Genomic DNA, 22,300 nt, shown 5'->3' with positions numbered 1-22,300 from the left:
TTTTACCTAATTTGCCCAGAGAGAGGAAGAGAGAAAGAGAAGGGGCGAGGGGAGGGTGAAGCTGTCGCTTCGGCCGCCATTTCTTGGGACCCTCCAGGATACTCTCTCGTCCATACCCACGGAAAGTTGTACAGTCATCGACGCTTGATCGAGCCGACGCGGATATTCGTCCTTCTCTGTCTTTCTCTTCCATCTCCTTCCCTTTCTCTGCTTCATCCTCCCCTTCTTCTTCTTCTTCTTCTGCTGCTGTATTCTTCTTGCCGCTCTTTTTCTACGGCATCTTCTTGCCACACAACCGGGCGTTATATTTCTCGAACAACAAAGCTCTTGGATGGGCCCGCTATATCCGCTCGATATCCTGATACTTGGTTGATCATAGGCGGACTTATCGAATTTTTTATCCTCGCTTGTCAGCGCGCCGGAAAGGCCCTTCGCCGTCGTCGATGATCATCCCGACTTGTGTTCAACGTTGACCGTACTCCTTTACATATTTGACGTGAGCATGAATTGTTTTCTAGAAAAATAATGCAAATTACAGTTGAGATAACACATTTAAAGATATGACATATAATTAAAATAACGAAAGTAACGAATGAAATATAGGATAAATATGATAAGAGTAAAAATAATAGGACAGAGAAATAAGTTTATAAAAAACAATATCATCATATCTTACGACGAAAAAGTTTATAAAATTTTTATAACTTGATTTACTTTCCAGGATAAAAAAATAATGATTTATGCCAGACAAATATATTCATCTCTCTTTTTTTTATAGTGCCTCATTCTTTTTCTTTTGTAAAAAATATAATATACGACGAGATGTATATAACGAGAAATTAATGTACTTATATAATACACAAACGACGATTCTTCTGCTTATTCTGTTTTTCTGACTACATTCACGACCTCCACATCTTTCATATAATCGTACACATGTGCCGGTGCATTCTTATATGTATGTATGCAATGAGACGTGCATCTGCCGACCGACAGCCTACAGCTATCGGCATCTGGTCGAGTACAGGTACTCAACTCGTGTTTCTCAAGAGGAAGACAATTCCACGAGTTATTCCAATCCATCGTGACACATCTGTTCGTGAAAAAAACTGCAGAAAACAAACAATGAGAATCAATCTTGCATTAATGTCATTCGCCGATCCTGCACTCTCTCTTTCCGCGCTTTTAGATAGCGGTAAATAGCGAATCGTCAACTTTAATTAAAAACCCAGTATTTTTTTTAGACAAACGTGAAAGCTATATCGATAAAAGTATTAATATCGAGATTACATCGTACGTAATATTACTCGAGTCGCACATAAAAATCGCATTTGAAAGATTAAAAAAGAAAAAGATTGATTAAAAAAGAAAGAAAATTTGCGAAAGACAGTCCCCTGGTTAAAAAAATTAAAGTACAAGGCCTTCGAAATAAGATTGACATGTCCCATTTATTTGAAGCTCTTACAGAAAGGTGACCACTTTCTAGTCTTACAAATGTCAAAGAGAGAGAAGATTCTCGAAGCGAGTTGAGCGGCGCTGAGACGGACAGTAGCTTGAAAGTTTAATTAATGATGGCCGAGTCCTGATTCATTCATACCTCGAAGAATCCTGGGACCCCGAGCAAAAAGGAACAAAGTCAGAGGTAGCGGTGCCGCCAAAAGAACGAACAGGACGAGAAAGACTTCACGTAGTGCGAGAGAAGGAGTGGGGGAGGAGGAGAGGCGAAGGAAAAGGAGGCAGAATAAAAATTGAGGTGCATTGTGGTCGTCGGTTTTTTGTTCTATCCACGTCTACGAACAGCGGAGCGCTTACGGGGAAAATTTCATATTCGTTCATTTTTCTTCGTCGAACCAATTCCAGAAGCTTGATTACTTTTTACCACCACACAAAGCTTCGCGGCCCGAGGCCGCTCCCGTGGCCTACTCCGTTTACGTGTGTATGTCATGTATACACATATATGTATACGAATAGCTGTATAATCTCATTCTAAGATAAACGTTGTCCTGCTTAATGCAACGAGCTGCAAATGTGCAAGCAAGTATAGATTACAACGATGAACGCGACGTTTTACCATCGGAACAATTAATTAATCTTCTTATATTCTCTTATTGACTTTTTCAATTCTTATGATATATTTTATATAATAATTTAATTTTATATAATAATCAATAAATATTTTATATAATATTTTAATTTTTAATATATTTTATATAATAATTTTATGTAAATTGAATGATATATCCCTGAAAATTTTTGTAAAAGGGAAAAATTTCTTCATACAAGAGAAATCTCTAAAGAGAGGACGACTGGACACGTGTAAATACTCGAGGAAACAAGACATTAGGAAGGAACGACTTCCTTCATGGCGTATAAAATCAGTAATCTCACTTTTAGACCTAATTCATACATCGCGCATTTGACGATACAAAAATATACCTTAACGCTACACGCATTGATTTTTGAAAAAAATTTTGTTTAATATACGAAAATTTTTTGATAAAAAAAGACTTGAAAGAATATCGTGAATGTGCGTTCCATCTTCTTTTTGGCTAATAAATTTCAGTCTCATCTTTTTTATGTAATATTAATATAATTTATAATATAATTATATTAATTATATTAATAAACCAAAATAATAAATTATATTAATAATTAAATTAATAATTATTGTTAGAAAATTTGAAAAAGATATTTTAGGAATATATTCATAATTTATTTAGGTTGTTTAGTCTGCTTAAACAAGGATTGTATATTTAAACATTTCATAAAAATTAAAAGTGATTTTTTATCTATTTTATAAATCTAGGTATAAATTCGTGTCAATTGATTTCCAGTGCTTCGCTTTATATTAAGGAAATGCAAAAGTACTTGATGTAACATTCTTACAATGCATATGGCATTGTGCAGAGCATTGGCGCGCCGTCTTCGCCCTTCGTTCGCGGCTTATGTAAACATTAAAGTCTATTACTTTCCGATCTCAATTTCGGTGCCGGACGCCAAACTTTTTGATTTACACACGCGGCAGAGAACCGCCGCCGCCGTCGAACCGAAGTCGAGGGGGTGGTAGTGTTCCCCACTCCCTCTCTCCCTTCGAGATGCAGACCTTGTGATGGCAGGGGGACGAAGGGGGAGAGAAGGCGAAGTAGTCGCATTCGCGCCTCTCGTGTTACAAACGAAGCCGACACCCACCTGTGTCCGGCTTTTTCCTTCCTTCTTTTTTTCCTTCTCGCTCGTTTCTGCCGCCACTCTCATTTCTTCCCTCCTTTTCCGTTCGTTTTCTCTATTCCCTCCCCTCCCCCTTCTGATGTCATACAGGAATGACGCATAACTATTCGTCAGAATTACACGATTCTTGAATTGAAAATCAAAAATGGGAGATCTAGAATCAATAGATAAATGCAAGATTTATAAAAATTGTTGTTGAATATAATTCAATAGCTTTTGATAACGAAATATAATTATTTCATTATACAATTCGTCAAAAATTTTTGAATTGAAGGGAAGGTAATGACATACTGCTCGCTTATTTTGTTTTCGATTGATTAATTATTCGTAAGAGAGACAAAAAGTAAAATAATAATAGGAAAAATTTGTGACTAACCATCAGTGCCGTTCAGGAGCTTCTATTTTTCTAGTTCCTAAAAATGATTCTGATCATTTTCAGGAATGATGTCTGGAATTATTTTCAGGTAATACCCACATAGCTTGCACATCTAAAAGATGTCCAGAAGGTATCCAGAAGATATCTTTGGACGACTAGACATCTTCAGGACCTGTTAATGTCTTTTGGACATAGGATGCTACATGGGATAATAGCTCTTTTTAAGCAGGATTTTTGCTCTTTCTTTCAAAACTCAAAAGTTTTACTTGACAATGATCATGAGTGTATTTTTTGTTGTTATATTTATCGCAATCCAAACTTACATTTTCAAAGATATGAGAATGTTGTCCAGTCTGTCAGGTATGCATTTTAAAAAATGATGCTTATTCTAAAAATCTCATTAAAATTCATTACGCAATTATTGCAATTCGCTGAAACTGGACATTCGAGAAACGTCATAATTCCAGGATTCGCTTTATTTACGCTTCGATGATCCCCCGATGAAATTGTTTTCGTCTTTTCCTTACGTCGCAGGATTTCGAGTGATTGAAACTGTCCGATGTGCTTCCTGTTGCAGCAATTTACGGCGGCAATCGCGCGTGGTTTTTCGCACGTCACCCGCGTGCACCTGCGCGCGAACGTGGCGCGTGCATGTGCGTTCTTTCGGACTCAATGGGCCGTGTCGTTATGCGGTAGTCAAGCGGGATGACAATGCTGCATATATTGTAGGAATGTGGCGACGTCACCGGTCGCAATACGAGAAAAAAATGCGCATACACGAATCTGCGCTCAGAGAAATTGATACATTAATCCTAAAGATTATTTTTTATTGATACATGATTATACAAAAAAAATTTTCTCTCTTACATATGAAAAAAAAATCTTTCCAAAGATTTTTTTGTTATACATGATTAGAAAAAGTTATCTTTCTTATATGTAAAAAATCTGTATTTAAAGATAAGTTGTATAATTATGGACGAGCACACGAAACTCAACTTTTTGATAGATTAGTGTCTTTTTTTAAAATTTAGTATTTATTTTTTAATATTTTATTATTTATTTTTTAATATGTTAATATTTATTTTTTTAATATTTTATATTTCATATCCACGCATAATATAGTCATTTATTAACGTGTATCCTAGCGGCGTGTAATTTTACTCGTGTTGTTTGCACGAGTGGTAGGAATCGCGCGATCGGTGTGAATCTACGCACGACATTTGCATAAGCGATGCGGCCCGCAGATAATGAGCGTAATGCGTCGGTTCTATCCCTTGTTCCGGGAAGACGAGCTCATCCTCCGATATTGCGCGTTAATCACAACCTCCATTACAATTTGCATAAGTGCGATTTGCGTAAGAGGGCGAAAAAAATTTACATCTGAAAGACCGGCGACGCGCGGGCGAGATTTATTCAAGTCAAGGAGATAACTGTCTACGCGATTTTTCTCGAGAGGAGCGGAATCTGAATTGTAAAGCGTTGCTGCTTAATAACGAACGTTATTCACGTCTCGTGTTTTCTCACCAGCGCCGAGGAAAGAAAGTGCTCGCGTTGATTGTGCCTGATCACGTACGGTTTCGCTTGATTGCGACTTTGTTCAGCGCGGCCAATAATCATCAGAGATGGTTACACGTAGTCTCCGACTTTCGTCATTTTACGTAATACGACATATGCATTGTATACAAAAATTTAAAAAAAAACATATAATTAAACAATATATATTTTTTGACAAATATGCGATTTATGAAGGATCGCCTTTTTAACTGTTATTGACAGTCCGTGAGATAATCCTCGCATTGACTGGAAACAGCATCCTAGCGGGCCTTAAAACACTCAATTAAGACTATTCGTAATCGTACGCCCTCGCGGAGACTCGTCATATTCGTGACAAAGTGAAATTTTCAATTGCAGGATACGGCCATTAGCGCGAACCGCGGCTAATCCCGCAAATAGAGCGTGGAGGACGACAGGGACGGTAGGGATGTGCCGGCAGCGGCACAAAAATTAATCATCCTTGCGTTAATTGGCGGGCATGATTAAGCGACGGTCCCGCACGCCCCGGGTTGACTTTCGTCGCTCTCACCATCGCACTATTGTTTTACACGCGATTCCTGCCTTAGATAGTAAACGAGAACTTTTCTTTCGTAAAAATAAAGTGATAATTAAAATCTCTGTGACATAGTACTTGTTCCCTTAAATCGACTCAATGAAAATGTCACTGATTTGAACAGTGATGGAAGATTTGATCGAAGATCAGTAAGCATTTCACTGATTTTGTATGAAAATACTACGCTTCTCTAATCCCATTCATTATGTAAGATTTCATTGAAAGATCAATGATAATTTTTTACTCTTTAAACATTATAAACCCAAGAAAGATAATCAGATTTATTATAAAAAATTCGGATATTTCTTTGACAAAATATTGTTATAAATTTATAAAAATATATTTATAACATTTTATAATATTTTATGAAAAATATATTAAAATATATAAATTTATTTTCTATTATAACATTATATAAGACGCATTTGAAATATCAATTGGAGCAGCTGTTAAATTTAATTTACGTAGACTGGATAATTATTAATCTATATTTCAACTGATTGATCACATTATCAATAATTGATTATATCAGCGAAATTACATTGATTTATAATGTTATATTTAACTGGAACTTATAAGGAACTATTTGGGGATGCGCTGTTTTTCAGTGACAATACATTGTGATTCCATTTAAGTGAGTATAAATTTATATTGTATATATATACAATTTTGAAATTTCGGCTAATATATCTTTTAACGGAGGAATTTACTCGATAAAAAATTGTTATCTCCAAGAGATTAATAGAGTCGCTTCTTCAAAGAGTTATTCTCCCTCTTTTACTCGTTCCCATCCGTTCATCAACTTTTGATAGACCCGAAGACGTTCCCCGACTCGCGACGGCCGTTATCGGGCCGTTAGAGGGTACTATCGTGCCGCAAGATTTCACGATGTAAATGGCTTGTAACTGACCCACCGCAGTGTCAGGCCAATTTAAGGGATCATTTCCCGGACCCGCTACACTTCACATCAGAGCGTTGCGACGCTCGAGCGAGCCACTGAGAGAGGAGCGCGCCGCGTGATGGATCGGGGGACCACACACGTTACGCACCACGCGGCATATATGCGTTTTCTCCGCTCGCAATTTCGTGCTCTCGGCTCTTCGATAGACCCGTACGCGAGCCAGATTGCCCGATATCACTATCGATTCAAATTTAATTATCATAATTATATTTAATCATAATTATATGAAAAATTGATATACATGATAATCATATTATATACTTGGATTTTTAATTTTTTTTATTTATTTTTACTGTACTTTCTTATTTATTTATTGATACGAACAGAATGAAGAAATTATTAGATTATTATTAGATATTTTAACAAATAAAATTTTTTTAAATATTTTAAAAAGTAGATATTTAAAAAAAAGATTATTATTAGATATTTTTAAAAATGACAAGAATTATTTAAATAAATATATTTAAGAAATATTGTATAAAATGACAAGAATTATTTAAACAAAAAATATTAACAATATTTTCAAGAATATTTTCAAGAATAAGACAAAAATTATTTAACATACTGCTCTACGTTTTTAAGTATAATTAATATTGATATATACATACTGGACTATCGTTTGTCATTTTCACACGATAATGGCTTTCGCACTGTTCATCGGTGACGGATCTTACTTAGCGAGGGAGAAAGCGATCGTGATTCGAACAGGTATATGAGAACGCGAGCCAGGAAGATGGCCGAGGGGCGAGTAAGGGCGGGTGGTCGATATATCGCGCGGGCTCGTCCTCGGAGAAAAATTCAATTTTACAAAAATATCGGTCTGGTAATGAGAAATAGCCGCTGAGTCAGCGCGGTCGCCGGTAAAAACTTGAAGAGGATAGAGGAGGGGCCGGGGCTCGTTCTCCGCTTCGTACATTCAGGGCCCGGTTGCGTCCCACGCCCTCGGTCCCTCAAAGAAAAATCAACCCCACTATATCCGTCCTTCTCGTTTTGTTCTATCGAGATTTCACCTCCGAGATCCTCTCTCCTTCTTCACGGCTTGCGTGTTTCTCCTCTCGCGGAATTCTGCGAAGCGAACGAAATAAAGCGCTGTCTTCTCCAACGATCGACATTGATTTTCGAATTATGGCTCAATCAGTTTCGGCGCTCTCTTTCGTATTAATCTTAGTTGAGTTTAGAACGATCTGTTGCGAATCCTAAGATTGCATGAAACATCCACGTGTTAAAGTTGTATATTTTTTAAGAAATTAAATCTATTTTCTCGCGGATGTATCGCTCTCGATTAAATATAAGCAATATGTACGTATCGCATTTGTACAAAGCAAAGTAATTAACATGAGACGGAAATCCGGAGTGCATAAATGTAAAGTTCCTTAATGTAGGAAGAAGGATCGCGTAATTATGAATGACGATCGCGGCGGTAAAATTTACCTTTGTGCAGGAACGCGAGCGCGGTGCTCGAGTTTTATGCGAGAGAAATTTTTGCAGGTAATTCATCTTAGGAATCGTAGAAACGGGCGGAAGGGTGAAGACCTCTGGCTGTAAATTAAACGCGGCGTGGCGCTCCGAGATGCGAGATAGTATTATACACGCCGTTCTCAGCGTGACGACCGCCATTCTTAATAATTACGCGCACGTGAAATCGATCTGACGCTCTCATTTTTTTTTAAAGACAACAAATCAGCGAAAAATTCCCCGATGTGATATTATATAAAAATATAAAAAAAGCGAAGAAAATTATGGGAGTCAAACTTGATTGACAGATCTGATCCTTGGAAATCTGCCTGAGAAAGATTGTATACAGGATGTCAGGGCAATCGCTTTCGATAAAACTCTTGTAGCTTATCTCGAGAGTTTTTCAAAACACTATAATGAAGTATTTTTTCATTGAGTTATGAGGCTTGAAATAATCTCTTAATTTTTATAAACCATGAAATATCTAAAATATTTATTTTTCGATTACCTTAATACTTTTATGTACAAAATAATAAGAGGAATCAATTGGTGTAAAGAAAACGCATAATTGTTTCGAAAAAAAAATATATATATATAATTGTTAATTGCAAATTACATATTTTTTTCGAAACAATTGTGTTTTCTTTACACCAATTGATTTCTCTCATTTATTTTGTGCATAAAAGTATGAAGGTAAGATAATTGAAAAACGAATATTTTACTAGATATTTTATGTTTATGTAAAAATTAAGAGATTATTTCAAACCTCATGACTCGATGAAAAAATACTTTATTATATTGTTTTGAAAAGGTCTCGAGGTAAGCTACAAGAGCTTTTTTTTGGCAAGAGATTGCCCTGATACTCTGTATACTATATAATAATTGAAAGATATTTTTGTATTATTTAAAATATATTGTCTGCAATTTTTTATCGCCTCAAAAGAATTTTTCTCGAGCTCTCCGCGGCGATGAGAAAAGATTGCAATGAAGACCGAAGGTGTCGCACCCGCGACTGACCGTAGGCAGAGGCGTAAGACAGTGGCAGCGCGCATTTCAGCGTGACGGCCGCCATTGTCCACGCGTGAAACCGGGTCCGCGCTTCTCCTCGGGACCGGTATATATATGTGTGTGTGTATGTGTGTGTGTGTACGTACGCAGGAAAAGAACCTTTCTCACATATACACGCACACATACATACACGTAACACGCGCGACGGAAGCTGATGCAGACGCGCATCACCGAGCCGGGCGGCCACATGATAAATGCATCCGAGGTGGTCGACGTGCATCGAATGAAGGGGTGTAAATCCTGTTGCAGACACGTGTGCACGTCCGCTGGCGACGAGAGTCGCGCGAGCGGCCAGAGATCTGCCGACGGACGATCGAAATGTCAGAGCGATCTCAAGTGTCAGGAATCGACGTCGATTCGTTGATCGTGATTGAAATTTGATTGAAAAAGAAGTTTTCAACGTTAATTAAGCATTTGATTTTTCGCAAAAATTTTCATGACACTTTAGGATGCTGCGGAATTGGAGAAAATAGAACGGAATTTATGTATGCATTCAGAATAACGCGTTCTCCAATCCCATACTCGGCAGCGGAATCGAAGGGTTGAATCTTTTTTTTTTTCAGTCAGAGAATTCGATTATAATAGAGATGATAAATGGAGTCGATACGTACATAAATGTGAAATAGAAAATATGAAAGTAGCAGGTTACACAGTTCAGAACTATAGTAGTTAACAGTTACGATCTATCAAAATTGATACTAGAAAGCGCTTTCCGAACTCCTATCGTTCCCTGTCTTATTGTTAGACGCACAGTCACAAATTCAATGTACGAACCGAGGGGAACAAATTGGTAGCAGGCTCGTCCATGTTAGCCGGCGGATAAGAAAAAGGTGATTCGAGTCATTCTAGAAAACGGTAGCGGGGTTCGTTTATGGTCGTCGAGACCGAGGTATAAAAAAGCGAGAAGACTGCTGCTCCCGGAATCGTCGCCCGACAATGCAGCAACAAAATTACATCGAGTCTTCTCTCTCTCTCTTTTCGATCCTTCTTTTTAATCTTACTAGAAGCCTCGTCGTATCCGGACGGCCAGCGGAGGCCGCTCGTCCGAAAAGAATTCCTCGATCTCGCCTCGTGAATGAGATCGCGGCTACCGCGGCGACCCGCGGCGGCGACTAGGATGATGAAGAGCATTCCGCGATGGGAGGCGTCATTGTGATCCGGATGTCATATGTTGCCCGGCAGCGAGTGTTTTACATTCCCTCGCCCCGTAATGACTCGAATTCCCGCATCGTCCTGTCTTTCTCCGTTCCTCTCGTGTGCTTTTGCTCCCCTCGAACCTGTTTACGGGACACGAGAAGCGCTCGCGTTCCGTCGGTAGCTTTTTACTCCGGCAAGGTGTAAGAAACACGCTCTCTCGAATGTGCCCTCCCGACGTCTGTTGCGAAAGCGCGTTAAAATTTTCTCGCTCGATGGCGAGGAGTTCGATGGATTGAATTATCGTGCGGGCCACCGAGGAGTTTCAACGCGGAAAACCAGTCGCGTCTTCCTGGCACTCGAGATACGAAAGAGAGATCGCTATTATTGTTCATTGAGTAATGACAATGACGTAAGAATAGTCTCTCCGTAGGATCACTCGTCTACCTTGCTTCGAGCTAAATCCCGTGTGATTTGCTTGACATTTCTTTTTTCTGTGTTTTCTCATCTCTTTCCCTCTCGCTCTCTGCTATTTTCCGCATCGCGATCGATGGAATTACGTCACGTAATGGAAAAAGGCGTCCGATGAAGGCGTTTAAGTGAAAAAAAATGCAAATCACTTTTTTTCTTTCTTTGCATCGCCGTCATTCGCGTTAATAATTCAAGAATACTCGTCGACTGTCGTCAAGTGGCTCGTGTGGTTTTACTTCATGAGACGACAACGAAGTCTAAGAAGATTAGTAATCCCACTAAAATCCCATAAGGAAACTTACTCGAACAAGTATAATTTCGCAAAATATAATCTAACGAATAAAATGAAATTTTAAAATTCGAAATTTTTAATTATCACGAATTAAGGGTGTGACTCGAATTTTTTTATCCTCCTGTAACACACAAACTTTTCAATTTTAATTTTCGAGCGAAGCTCGCGCGCATGGTCGCTTTACTTTCGCACAGCGGGAGTACTCTTGCCACGTGATCTGTAGAAAAAAAAGTAAAAGTCATCAACGCGCCCGGTAGCAGCAGCGGTAGCACCTTCAGGTCGTCGATCGTGATGGTCGCGATCGATTTGTTCTCGCTCGCACGCAAAGTTACCAGCTACCTATAGCTCGTATCAAGTACCGTGCAATGATACGTTGTACGGCGTAAATTTGCTAGCGACAGCTTCGATTGACATTCTCACATTGACTAGCACTCTTCTTCTTCTTCATTAAAATATCAATGTAAATAATATCCTCAAGTTCGAATTAAACGAGCGTCCTCTTTCAATTTTATCACTAAAGTCATTAAAATATTTGAGATAAATTTAGAATTAATTGTCTTAATTTAAAAGTATTAATTTTTATGTGTCATGAATTTTCGTGAAAAATATTTCTACGAAATCGTGCGCAAATTATTCTTGTATTGATGATAAAATTCAATGCTCGTGTAAAGTTTGAACGCGTATGCTCGTCGTATGCTCGAGTCAATCGCTGGCAATCGAGTAAGAGGCACTGTTCGCCACAGAAACGATATTACCACTTGGTTATTATGTGTACAAGGCTGCTGATGGTTCGAGCCGAGCAACACCAGCTCGACGGTATTCTCGTACACGCTCGTGCGAGGGCACGAGAGGAAAGAGGACTTACTCTGTCGGACCTACCGCCGCGAGGCTCAAGGATCCCGCGACGAGCATTCGGTTCCTCGCCTTGGATGGGCTTATTTGTCACGTAATTAGCTCTGAAACTTAAACCTCTTGCGAAAGTACTTGATCGGAAGCAGAAATTATTCGACACAATTTATCTTTCACAAAATTTTGACACTTATTGTGACGTGCAGAAAGATACATATTTAGAATAATGATTATACTACGTCAACCGCGTCATTCTGACTGCGCGCATAATTTTCGCGAATATTATATTATATTGGAGTACGAAAAATACTGCAAAAACGCTTAATTACGTTGTTATTCGCCGTAATGACGTCTAATCGATGGAAAGGCGCGTATAAAGTCACAATCACGATACAACGCATGACTTATTACATGCGAGTGACGAATGCATGCTAGCAAGCTAACGTTGCAAATTATATCCGGTTAATCGTTGGCGCTGTGCCTCTCATCACTAATTATCAATTTTTCGCCAAGAAAGATGTTAATTGATATTAATGACACGTGTTCAATACATTTCTGTAAATAAATGTATTTTGTATGGTCAAAGAATTCATTGTCACATGTCAGAAATCCCTGTCACTAATTTTTGTGTCTTATTGTTAGCTGAAAAATATTAATAATATTATTAAAATAATAAAAATAATATTCCTAAATTAAAAATTGTGTGCATAATATTGCATATAATTGTTATAATTATTGTGATTCTAGAAATGCTTTTACAAATCTATTTTTATGCACTTTTATAAGTAAATTTATAAGTAAATTTGATTCAGCATGAAATGGTATTTTTAAAGAAGGACATGTCTGTTTGACGAACTTTATCATTAAACTCTCGCAAACTCTCGGAAAAGAGCGTCGCAAGATCTTGACGATCTTGACAGATTGGTATACCGGCAACGCCCCTCATCTATGTTCATCTCGCCAGCACGTTGTTCTCGATGCGATCTACTTAGCGATCGAGACGAGGCGATATTAACGAAGACAAAAAGCTCCGATCGGCGAAGAGGAGAGGCTCGTAAACGGATTTTCTGCCAACTGCAACTTCTCGGACATCAGTTGGATGCGGCTTCTTCCATCCATCGTGAGAGATCGCATCTACCGACGGCGCTTCTTCTATCGCCGGCATCCTCCTCTCTTTCACAATTTTTATCCTCCATCTCCGCGCCAGCCATTTTCTCCATGTTAATATTTTTCAGTTTATTTTATAATTAAACTGGTAAAACTGGAAGATCGTGCTTGAAATATTGTAACTCATCTTTATACATTGTTGAGACGTGGGAATTGAATTACGATAATTTATTTTGCTTCAATGTAATCTAATTCATTCATTTTTCATGTTTTTTCGAGGGGATATTTTACAAATGTCTGTCTTATGATTTTCTCATCTCGTAAATAAATTTTGTGCTTATTATTTAAAAAAATATGCACGGCGCGAAATGGATCGAAACTATCACGAGTGACATATTAATCCACTTCGTCTCTCTGCGATGAAGCGGATAAGGGAGAGAGGGGGGTAGCGGCAAAAAGAAGGGGATGGATAGAAGAAGAAAACGTGAGAAATCCGTGAAATTCCGATAATCCGTGCCGCGATGGCTTCGGTATTCCCACAAATCTCGATGATCTTGGTTCCCGCAACCGATCTCGCTTGTGTATCATGATCCATCGAACATATTGTGCCGCTGCAAAAATGTATATTGCCTGTCGCGGCGAGAGATTGAAGCGTTTCTTGCCTGGAATCTAACGAAGCATAAGCCCGCCTTTTTGGTCCTAGCTCGTATCGCCGTTGTTCTTACCGCGAGACTTTTCGCCACCCAACGGTCCCACGCTAACATTCGTTTCTTCTGCGATAGAATGCCGATCGAATCCTTCCCCCTCATCCCATGTGTAGAAATTCATTTTTCCGAAATTCTTTAAACCGAAGAAATGCTGATAACAAAAGGAACAAGAATTTCCGGAAAAAAGACGTGAAATAATTATGACATTCGTGACATGAGATGTATCCGAAAAAAGCGTCGTAAATTTTGGCGAAGAATGGGTGAGCAAAAAAAAGGGGTAGTTTTACAGGTACAGCAGATTTTTTTGCGTCTTGCGGACTAGTCGAGAGATTCCGAGCAGAATTTATATTCTTATTTTTTTTTGACCGATGGAAATCAGCTATCGTATCGTCTACAATGTGGATTATGGGCAATAATTACGAATATTTATGTATTTACGATCTGACGACTTTACGACTCGAGATGGTTCTACTAACTACGCGCCACCCCGCAGACTGTGTCGAAAAAATGATCCTGAAGATATATTTGCAAGGTCTGTCACGTAGTGACGTCATGGAGCATCCTTTGAACACATTTCCTCTTTTAGACAGAAGCACAATACGAGAAAGAGCGTCAGGCAAGGAGTTACTAAAGAAATATGTAATATAAATTACAGGATGAATAGAGAGAATATACTTCATTCACAAGTTTTCTCAGTTGAAATTTCTTCAATAAGATAAATGATATGATTTATAAATGATATGATATGTGAATTATTTATCCTGTAATTTATATTATATTTTTAGTAACACTCTATTTGCCTTAGTATTCTTTCTCATATTATACTTTTATCTAAAAGAGGAAATATGTGTTCAAAGGATACTCTATAACATCAACTATATAACAGATTTTGCAAGTGATATAAATATTTAAAATATAATATAAAGATAATTGATAAATTATCTTTATAAATAAATAGTATTAATTATAAACATGTATATCAATATATATATTTTATTTTGATCATCTGAATTCAAATTAATAAAGGGACACTTTGCTATGCTTTTGGGAAATATTCTCGCTTCATCTCGTCAAATTCATCCAAGTCGATCCTTGATGCTCGCTAAGAATAACGGATAACCTAAAAAACAACTCGAGAGGAAATTTATCGTGAAATCCGTGCTGTGAATTCAGCATTCCGCCTCTTCGCAGACTGGAAGAGCGACTATTTGCAACGACCGGTGTAACTAGACGATTAATTTCTGTGAGAACATTCGCCGTTGCGATTCGGTGATGCGAATCGCCGCTGATCGAGCGAACAATTCGCTGCACATCGAAAGTATTGCTTCTATATTGCAAAAATCAGTCTGACCGCAATTAATTTCTTACCAACTAAACTACAACGGTCGCCATTGGCAATATTTGATCCGGTGATCTTTAATCAGTTTATATATGTATAAGATCGACAATGCAGTAAATTTTCATTTATTTATATCATTAAATTGCATTTTTTTTATTCATGAGTTTTTTTATGCAATTGTTTTATTTTTCTCCATAAATAACTCTTGTTATCCTATGACGCATGTTAAATGTCAAACATATATTCCAATGCGAATTATTCTGAATTCTGTTACAATGACACTGATAAATGTTCGAACATATTTTTGCCATTTTGGTATATTTAGTCTATTTGTATTCGTGACAGATTCTATAGATCTGGTTACTTCTCAATTGAGTCTATAGTCTACCTCACAACAGCAGTAGTTCGTAAACTCTTTCATGTCAAAAAGATTCATTTCGTTTTATTTTAACAACAGAGATCAAAAAAGAGTTACTAGAAGTTACTAGAATAAATAGTGCAATCCAGTTTCATCATTTTGGTACAAATGTTTGCAATAATTTTATTTTTTTAGGAAACTCAATTGTGGCAAAAGACAAAACAAGAAATCTCATAAAAATAAAATGCATAAAAATTGTTTTTAGATTTAAATATGAGCAATGATTAACCAAATCCTTATCTGTGCTTTAAATAAATAATAGATCATAAATCAAGATATGATGAGTTTATGGCTGGTACAATTTTTCTATAGACCCATCATACCCTTTTATTACATTCTTTTATTATTCTTTTCAAAGCTCTCTTTGCGAGACAATGGTGCAGAGATTTATAAGTGAGCCTGGTGGGGTCTTTTCCTTCTTGGGCCTTTAGGATTTTTGCCTTTCCCATTTATTACAAACAAAAATGTCGCAGGAAATGCATTAAGTTGTCTGGAATTGTTTGCTGCTACAATAGGTAGAATGTGCATATAAAAAGAATATTATTTAAACAAAAATCACAAAGAAATATAATTTTCGACATTTATCTCCATAAAATGAATAAAGCAATCTTTCGTCAGAAAATAAATGTGTGTTTATATAATTCATAAAATATAAAACAAAAATGTTAAAACATATGCAATTCTAGTGCGATAATTATTTTTTTGCGATTAGAGGAGAAATTCAAATATTAGAGATGAAATTTTTAATTTCTTAAAGATAACTATCCAACAATGAATTATGATGTGATGTTAGAATACATATTTTATCATAAGGTAAATAAGTCGTTTATTGAAGCAATGCATTTTTCAGCAACTTTCCCTCGAAATTTTTTTCCTTGATAACGGAATTCATTGAACATTCAGCTATTCATGTTTGTTCCAGCTGAGCCCAATTCATCACTCTTAACGGTATTGTTTTTCAATAGATGTAGAACATGCATCTCAATGGAGGTAAAATATGTCTCTAATAAAACATATACCGCTATTTCTATTGCCATTTTTCTAAAATTTGGACTACTTGTGGACCGTTATTAAACGTTAATAAAACAGAGGAAAACATACTTTGCGAGAAGAATTTATTATTACTACAAGTTTTCTTTCTAACATGTTTTACGGATTTATTTGAATATTTCAAGATTCTATAATACAGCTCCAAATCATTTTCAGAAATTTACGCTGGAATAAACGGAGCGGAGTTTTCTTTTTTTTTATCCGTTTTTTTTCTATCAACGGAATTTAACTACTGACAACATTTAGACTTCAGGGTTCGAAAAACCCCGCGGTCTCGCTACTGTGAATCTGTCAACATTATCGTAAGAATATAATGCATTGGGAGCGAAAAATTTCAAAGTGAATAGGTTATTTGGAAGCAAAAAACTGGCATCCTCAGCTACCGATGTTCTATACGGATACTTCAATCTGTCATTTCTTCTTTTCTGACAAAGCTTTTGAATAGTCAGGAAGGCAGTTAATCTAAGGTTCTTTTTGGAAAAATGGCATTCGAAATATCCTATTCAATATGTATTAATTTTATACAAAATAATATTAATATATTGACAGTATGAAAAGAAAGAAGTTTGAAATTTCAATTTCCTTAACTGTAGAAAAAAAAATTATTTTGATTAACGTTTTGGATTCTTCTTTTCACGTTAAGGTTGCACAAGATTCAAAACAAGACACTACATTATATTTACAATATATAATATTTAACATAATCTTGCATATAACACATGTACCTAAATAATCGTGTAAAATTTTATATTGTTTATTTTTATATATTGTATTAATTGTTTCTATGACTTTATTAATATAAATAGAAAGAATTAATAATATATTAAAAATTATTAATATAAATGTTTTTATTTTTCTTCTTATCTAATTTATATACATATAATGTTTCAGCTTTTTTAAAAACCAATAATCCTGAGAATCTTAGTCATCTTATTGTCTTGATAGTTAATTAAAAATCTTGTCGTAATTTTGTCTCGAAATTCACACTATAAATAATATGGTCGTTTTTACAAGATGTCAGAATAAAAAGATGCAACCTGGAACGATTTATCTAAAAATTGCAAGGTGCGAAAAATTTGCAATCTTCCAGCAAGATTGCTCGCCATCGCGAGTGAAATGATTAATCTTGTTCCAAGTTTGTTATTTATCAACCACATTGAAAATACATCCCGCGATTAATCGACACTTACACGAAGACCGATTAGTCGAGAGATACATTGCCTGACAGATTAATTAATTGGCTATTAATGAACCGACACATGCAAGATGATTTGCGGGATTTTCCTAGTTGTGCTAGAAAACATCGGCAATTTTGTTTCGGTTTTCAAATATTATCATCTGTCAATTCCATCATTTGCTAATCCATACGTATATTTATGATTAACCATAAACTTTTTAGTTATTTCCTATGCGAAGTATTACACAATTATAATTATTCCTAAAATAACAAGAATCTCTTGAAAATAAATTAGCTTGAAATTCGTCAGCAAGAGAAAATCAACAAGTCCTATTGAAGTCAAATACATACGACTCAATAAAAAGCATCCTGACCTCAAGCATTGACCAGAGCAAACATACTTTCTAAATTGGTTTACTCCCTGGTCATTTTTAAACCATATTGCCATGTGGTCCAAGACAGTTCCTGCATATTTATGATCCCTTATTTATACACATCGAGCCGCCCACCAAGTAGCATCGCTGTCACACGGAGAGACGGAAGAGAAACGTACGGAAGCGATGGGAGAAGAAGAAGAAGTAGGGGTTGAATATGCTCGGAAGGGGTAGATTATTTACGGCGTAACGGTCTACGTCACTACTGTCCGCGTTGTCAGGTAGGCGGATCGAGTCCCGAGGCGCAATTTGCATCTGTTTGCGGCTTCTCGCCTCCGCCCTTCTTTCGCTGGCTCATCAGAGAGCGATATATATCGTTCCTCTTTCACGCCCGCGTACCAACCGATCGCCTTTTTACATACTCGGATCGTCATCATGGTCCCGGCACACTCGAGACCGTCCGATACGCTGCCTTTTTATCACGCGAATTTATTGAACCGAACCGAGTATTTTTTGGCGATTATACTCGGAATTAATTAATATTTTTTGCCTAACGTAGATTCTATTTTTAATATAAAATGTAATTCTATTAACATTTTAAGGTCGAGTGAAGATTACATTTTGGTAGAAGAAACTTTTTCTAAATGACTGAAAGCAAGAAGATATTTCTTTCTTCCTAAACAATCATCTATTTCGGAAGCCTTGTATGTGCATTTGATTGCGTCTTTAAAGATTTAAGCATCTCTGTTGTAGGGAAGAATAAATAAAAAAGGTTATGAATAAAGATAGTGATCTACTGTTTCCGAAAATTTGCGGAGCGACGAAAAGCCGATTTCCGACAGTAGTTTTCGATTCGTTCCGTAAAATTCTTCAACTTGAACGAATAGAAAATAATGCGAAGGTAAAAAAATATTACTCGATTTTGACGTAAACAACGTGCTCGACATAGAGCCCATCTCACTGATGCTTCATCAATGTTTATTATCGTCCGGTTTATCCGCTCTCTTGCCTTCTTGCCAAACAGAAAATTATTTGACGACATTATTTTAGAATATTCGGGACCACCATCTATGCTGGGGCTGCAGACGATAAGCTGTCACCATATTTTTACTATGAGGACTTAACTTACGGAGAAGGACCGTCATGGCCTCCCGTCGCGCGGGATCGACAAAACAAACTCCTTAATGTCTTCATGTTCGTAGGTAAGGCTTCCGCGAACAAAATTCGCTTTTCGACCGTGCCCTCACCATTTGGTAGCGTTGCCGGACCATTGAAAGAATTTCAAGGTTACGAATCATAGGGAAGAATTTTCACTTCTCGAATGAAGAGATATTTGATTTACGTTATAGCGCGTAAACATAACTGGATAGCCATTACTCGTTGAATATACCTAACCGAAAGTTGTACAACGATAAAATTGTGAAAATTATGGAAAGATATTATATATACGGAAATAATTTCTTTAATCCAATATAATTTAATAATTTAAAATTTTTGCAAGGCAATAGCGACTTTATTAAGTAGAAAAGATAATATTTTAAATGTGATGCTTTATATTTATCCCTTGTAATTAAATTATCAGTATCATTAAGGTCTTATTTGCGTGTATATGTAAAGGAGACACAAAATATTTCTATGATGCTGGATGAATAAATTGCTGAATGTATTACTGAAATAATTCGGGATTGTGCCGCATTATTTAAAGCGGTTATAATTACGAAAAGATATTATATATACGGAAATAATTTTTCCAATCTAATATAATTTAATAATTCAAAATTTTTGCAACGTATTGCTTTTTACTAAAGTAAAAAAGATAATATTTTAAATGTGATGCTTTATATTTTTCCCTTGTAATTAAATTATCAGTATTATTAAGGTCTTATTTGCGTGTACATATAAAGAAGACATAAAGAATATTATGATGCTGGATGAATAAATTGCTGAATATATTACTAAAGTAATTCGGGATTGTACCGCATTATTTAAAGCGGTTAATTACTGAGGGAAATCAACGATCGATCACTATTTCACATCACCGTCGCGCCTATTGTGTCGCATCCTCTTTTCAATCGTGCATCGTCATTTCCCCGATAGTTCTGGAATGGAGGCCCCCTGGATGAGAGGAAAAAAAAGTGCGAATCCTGGAGTAATTCGCAATCATGCGTGAACAGCTGACACTGGAGATTAGGTAAACTCCACGCGCCTCGCGCCAGCGATTTGCGCTAAATCGCTTTACGTAGCTTGAAAACGCGCAAGAAACGCACAATCTGCGCTCAAACGATGACGCCGCACAGAACTGGCGGCGAGAAGATCACGACGGTTTTCTCCCATTACCTTAATTGCGCGTTCCACAAACAAAGATTTGCCCTGCAAAATTTGATTACGGTTCATGAACACACCGTCCAACTTACCGAAAACAGTTGGAATCACATTTATAATTAAGTCGTCAGCTGTTTAAGTCTGTTATTACTTCTTCAGCTCAATATTTTTACACAATTTATTAATTTATTGTTAAACTCACCTTTTTTATTCAATATTAAATTTCTGAGAATATTCAAAAACTTATATTTGCGATTTATTTACATCAAGACATTAATAAAGAAGATCCTTAATAAAACTATTCTGTTGTATTATTTTGTTGAAAATTGCAAGGGGTTACGAACAAGTATACTTTTCGTTATTATTTGGGTTTATCTTGATTTATGATGGATTTTTTTTAAGGAAAACCTCGATAATCTCTACTTACCTCTAAAATTATTAGACGTTTAACTTTCAGATTGCGATTAATTGAATGAAGAGAAAAGACCCCCCCAATGATCGCAGTGAGACCTAAGAAACAAAAGGTTTGACCTGCCGGGGTCACACTCAAGGAATAACGAGCGCGGTATGTAAGCATGGTGCGTGCTCATAAAAGCACGGCAATAAAATTACCCAAGCTGCCCATCTGGTTGGGGCGTGAATCGGAGGCGTGTTGGAAAGTCTCGCAGTGCCGCGATTGGTTAACGTTGAGCACCAGTGTATTCAAGAAGCAAGATTTGATCTCCCCTGTCGGTTTTCTCGTGCCCATCGTACCCCAACCAGAATATCGCCAGACAGGCAAAACTTACCTGGTGTCGTAACTGGTGGGAGTTGCCTAGCCGTTAGTTACCCCAACGTCCCATCCCCAGGACGTTTAGTCGGGATCGGCGAGCCGATCGGTAGAGATCCGTCTTACGAAAGTTGAAGTGTATATATAGCCTTCTTATGTCACGTCAGATAAGATCAAGCCTGTTGGGAAGAGAAATCAAGGAGATAATAAATCAATGGTTCCAATCAATGATCTACGACCCATGTGTTGTCTAAATGACGAGCGAACTCGTCGCATTTCAGATGTTCAATGGATACATGGTTCGTGTTTGCTTACATGCTTCTTTATGTGAACGTCGGGTGAATCGCGGGACTAGGCTAAATAGAACGGGAGATTAACGCGAAGGATGGAGAATCGACGGTGTCATCCTTACGAGGGACTATGTGAAATGCGTTAGTGAAGTTTATCATCATTCGGTGTCGGAGCGAACTTATCCGGACTACCTCGCGGTGGCTCGGCTTGGTTGAGATGGTTACCACAAACTTTTCGATGATGCGACCATGTTTCACTGGGTACTCCCTTCAAGGTCTGTTTGTTGCGCGTTGTTAGATAGCTATAATATTCGTCTGTTTATAAACTGTTTAGGATTTACAAAGTGATTTTGATGATCCAGATTGCTTCACTTTCTTTCATCTATTTACAAACATTCAGTTAATATTTTTTAATTTCAAGGCTAAAAATTATGAAATTAGATTCACTACTCTTTCCTTCAAGAAGTAGACAAAATTTTCTCATGAATTTTTGGGTAAAGTTTAATAAATGCATAGGTTTTAATAATTTCTCATTTAATTCGTAGCAAAACTAGTTTTACGAATTTAAAATTTCAAATAATTGATTAAATTTTAATGGAAGTTTATTAGAGAGTAATTTTTGGAGTAATAAGTTACGCGGATTCATGAAAATTTGCGAGATATTGAAATCATTCGTCTCTTCAATCTCGATTTCCGATTTATTTCTGAGTAAAATATCTGTTTTGAATTGATTGAAATGTTTTACGAAACATTAGTATTGATATAAATTATATGAAGTATTTTTCTCAGCAACAATAGAAACGAAAGAA

General features: G+C 36.8%; 1 protein-coding gene across 5 annotated transcripts in view; it reads left to right on the top strand.

Annotated features, from left to right (window-relative positions):
• LOC105251120 (protein gooseberry) overlaps positions 1–22,300 on the top strand; it is a 64,552-nt gene that overhangs the window by 31,104 nt on the left and 11,148 nt on the right. For 2 of the 5 annotated variants that reach the window (XM_025406459.1, XM_025406458.1), the window contains exon 1: positions 21,305–21,500. The exons of 2 other annotated variants lie outside the window; for them this stretch is intronic. In XM_025406459.1, the coding sequence (XP_025262244.1) occupies positions 21,416–21,500 (85 nt within the window). In that variant the 5' untranslated portion in view covers positions 21,305–21,415. Of the gene's footprint in view, positions 1–21,304; positions 21,767–22,300 lie in introns of those variants that run through there. One more of the 5 variants, XM_011257661.2, reaches the window with a different exon arrangement.

The sequence above is a fragment of the Camponotus floridanus genome, unplaced genomic scaffold (genome assembly GCF_003227725.1).
Source record: "Camponotus floridanus strain SB8 unplaced genomic scaffold, Cflo_v7.5 scaffold144, whole genome shotgun sequence".
NCBI lineage: Eukaryota > Metazoa > Arthropoda > Insecta > Hymenoptera > Formicidae > Camponotus > Camponotus floridanus.
This window is presented reverse-complemented; position numbering and strand designations above follow the sequence as displayed.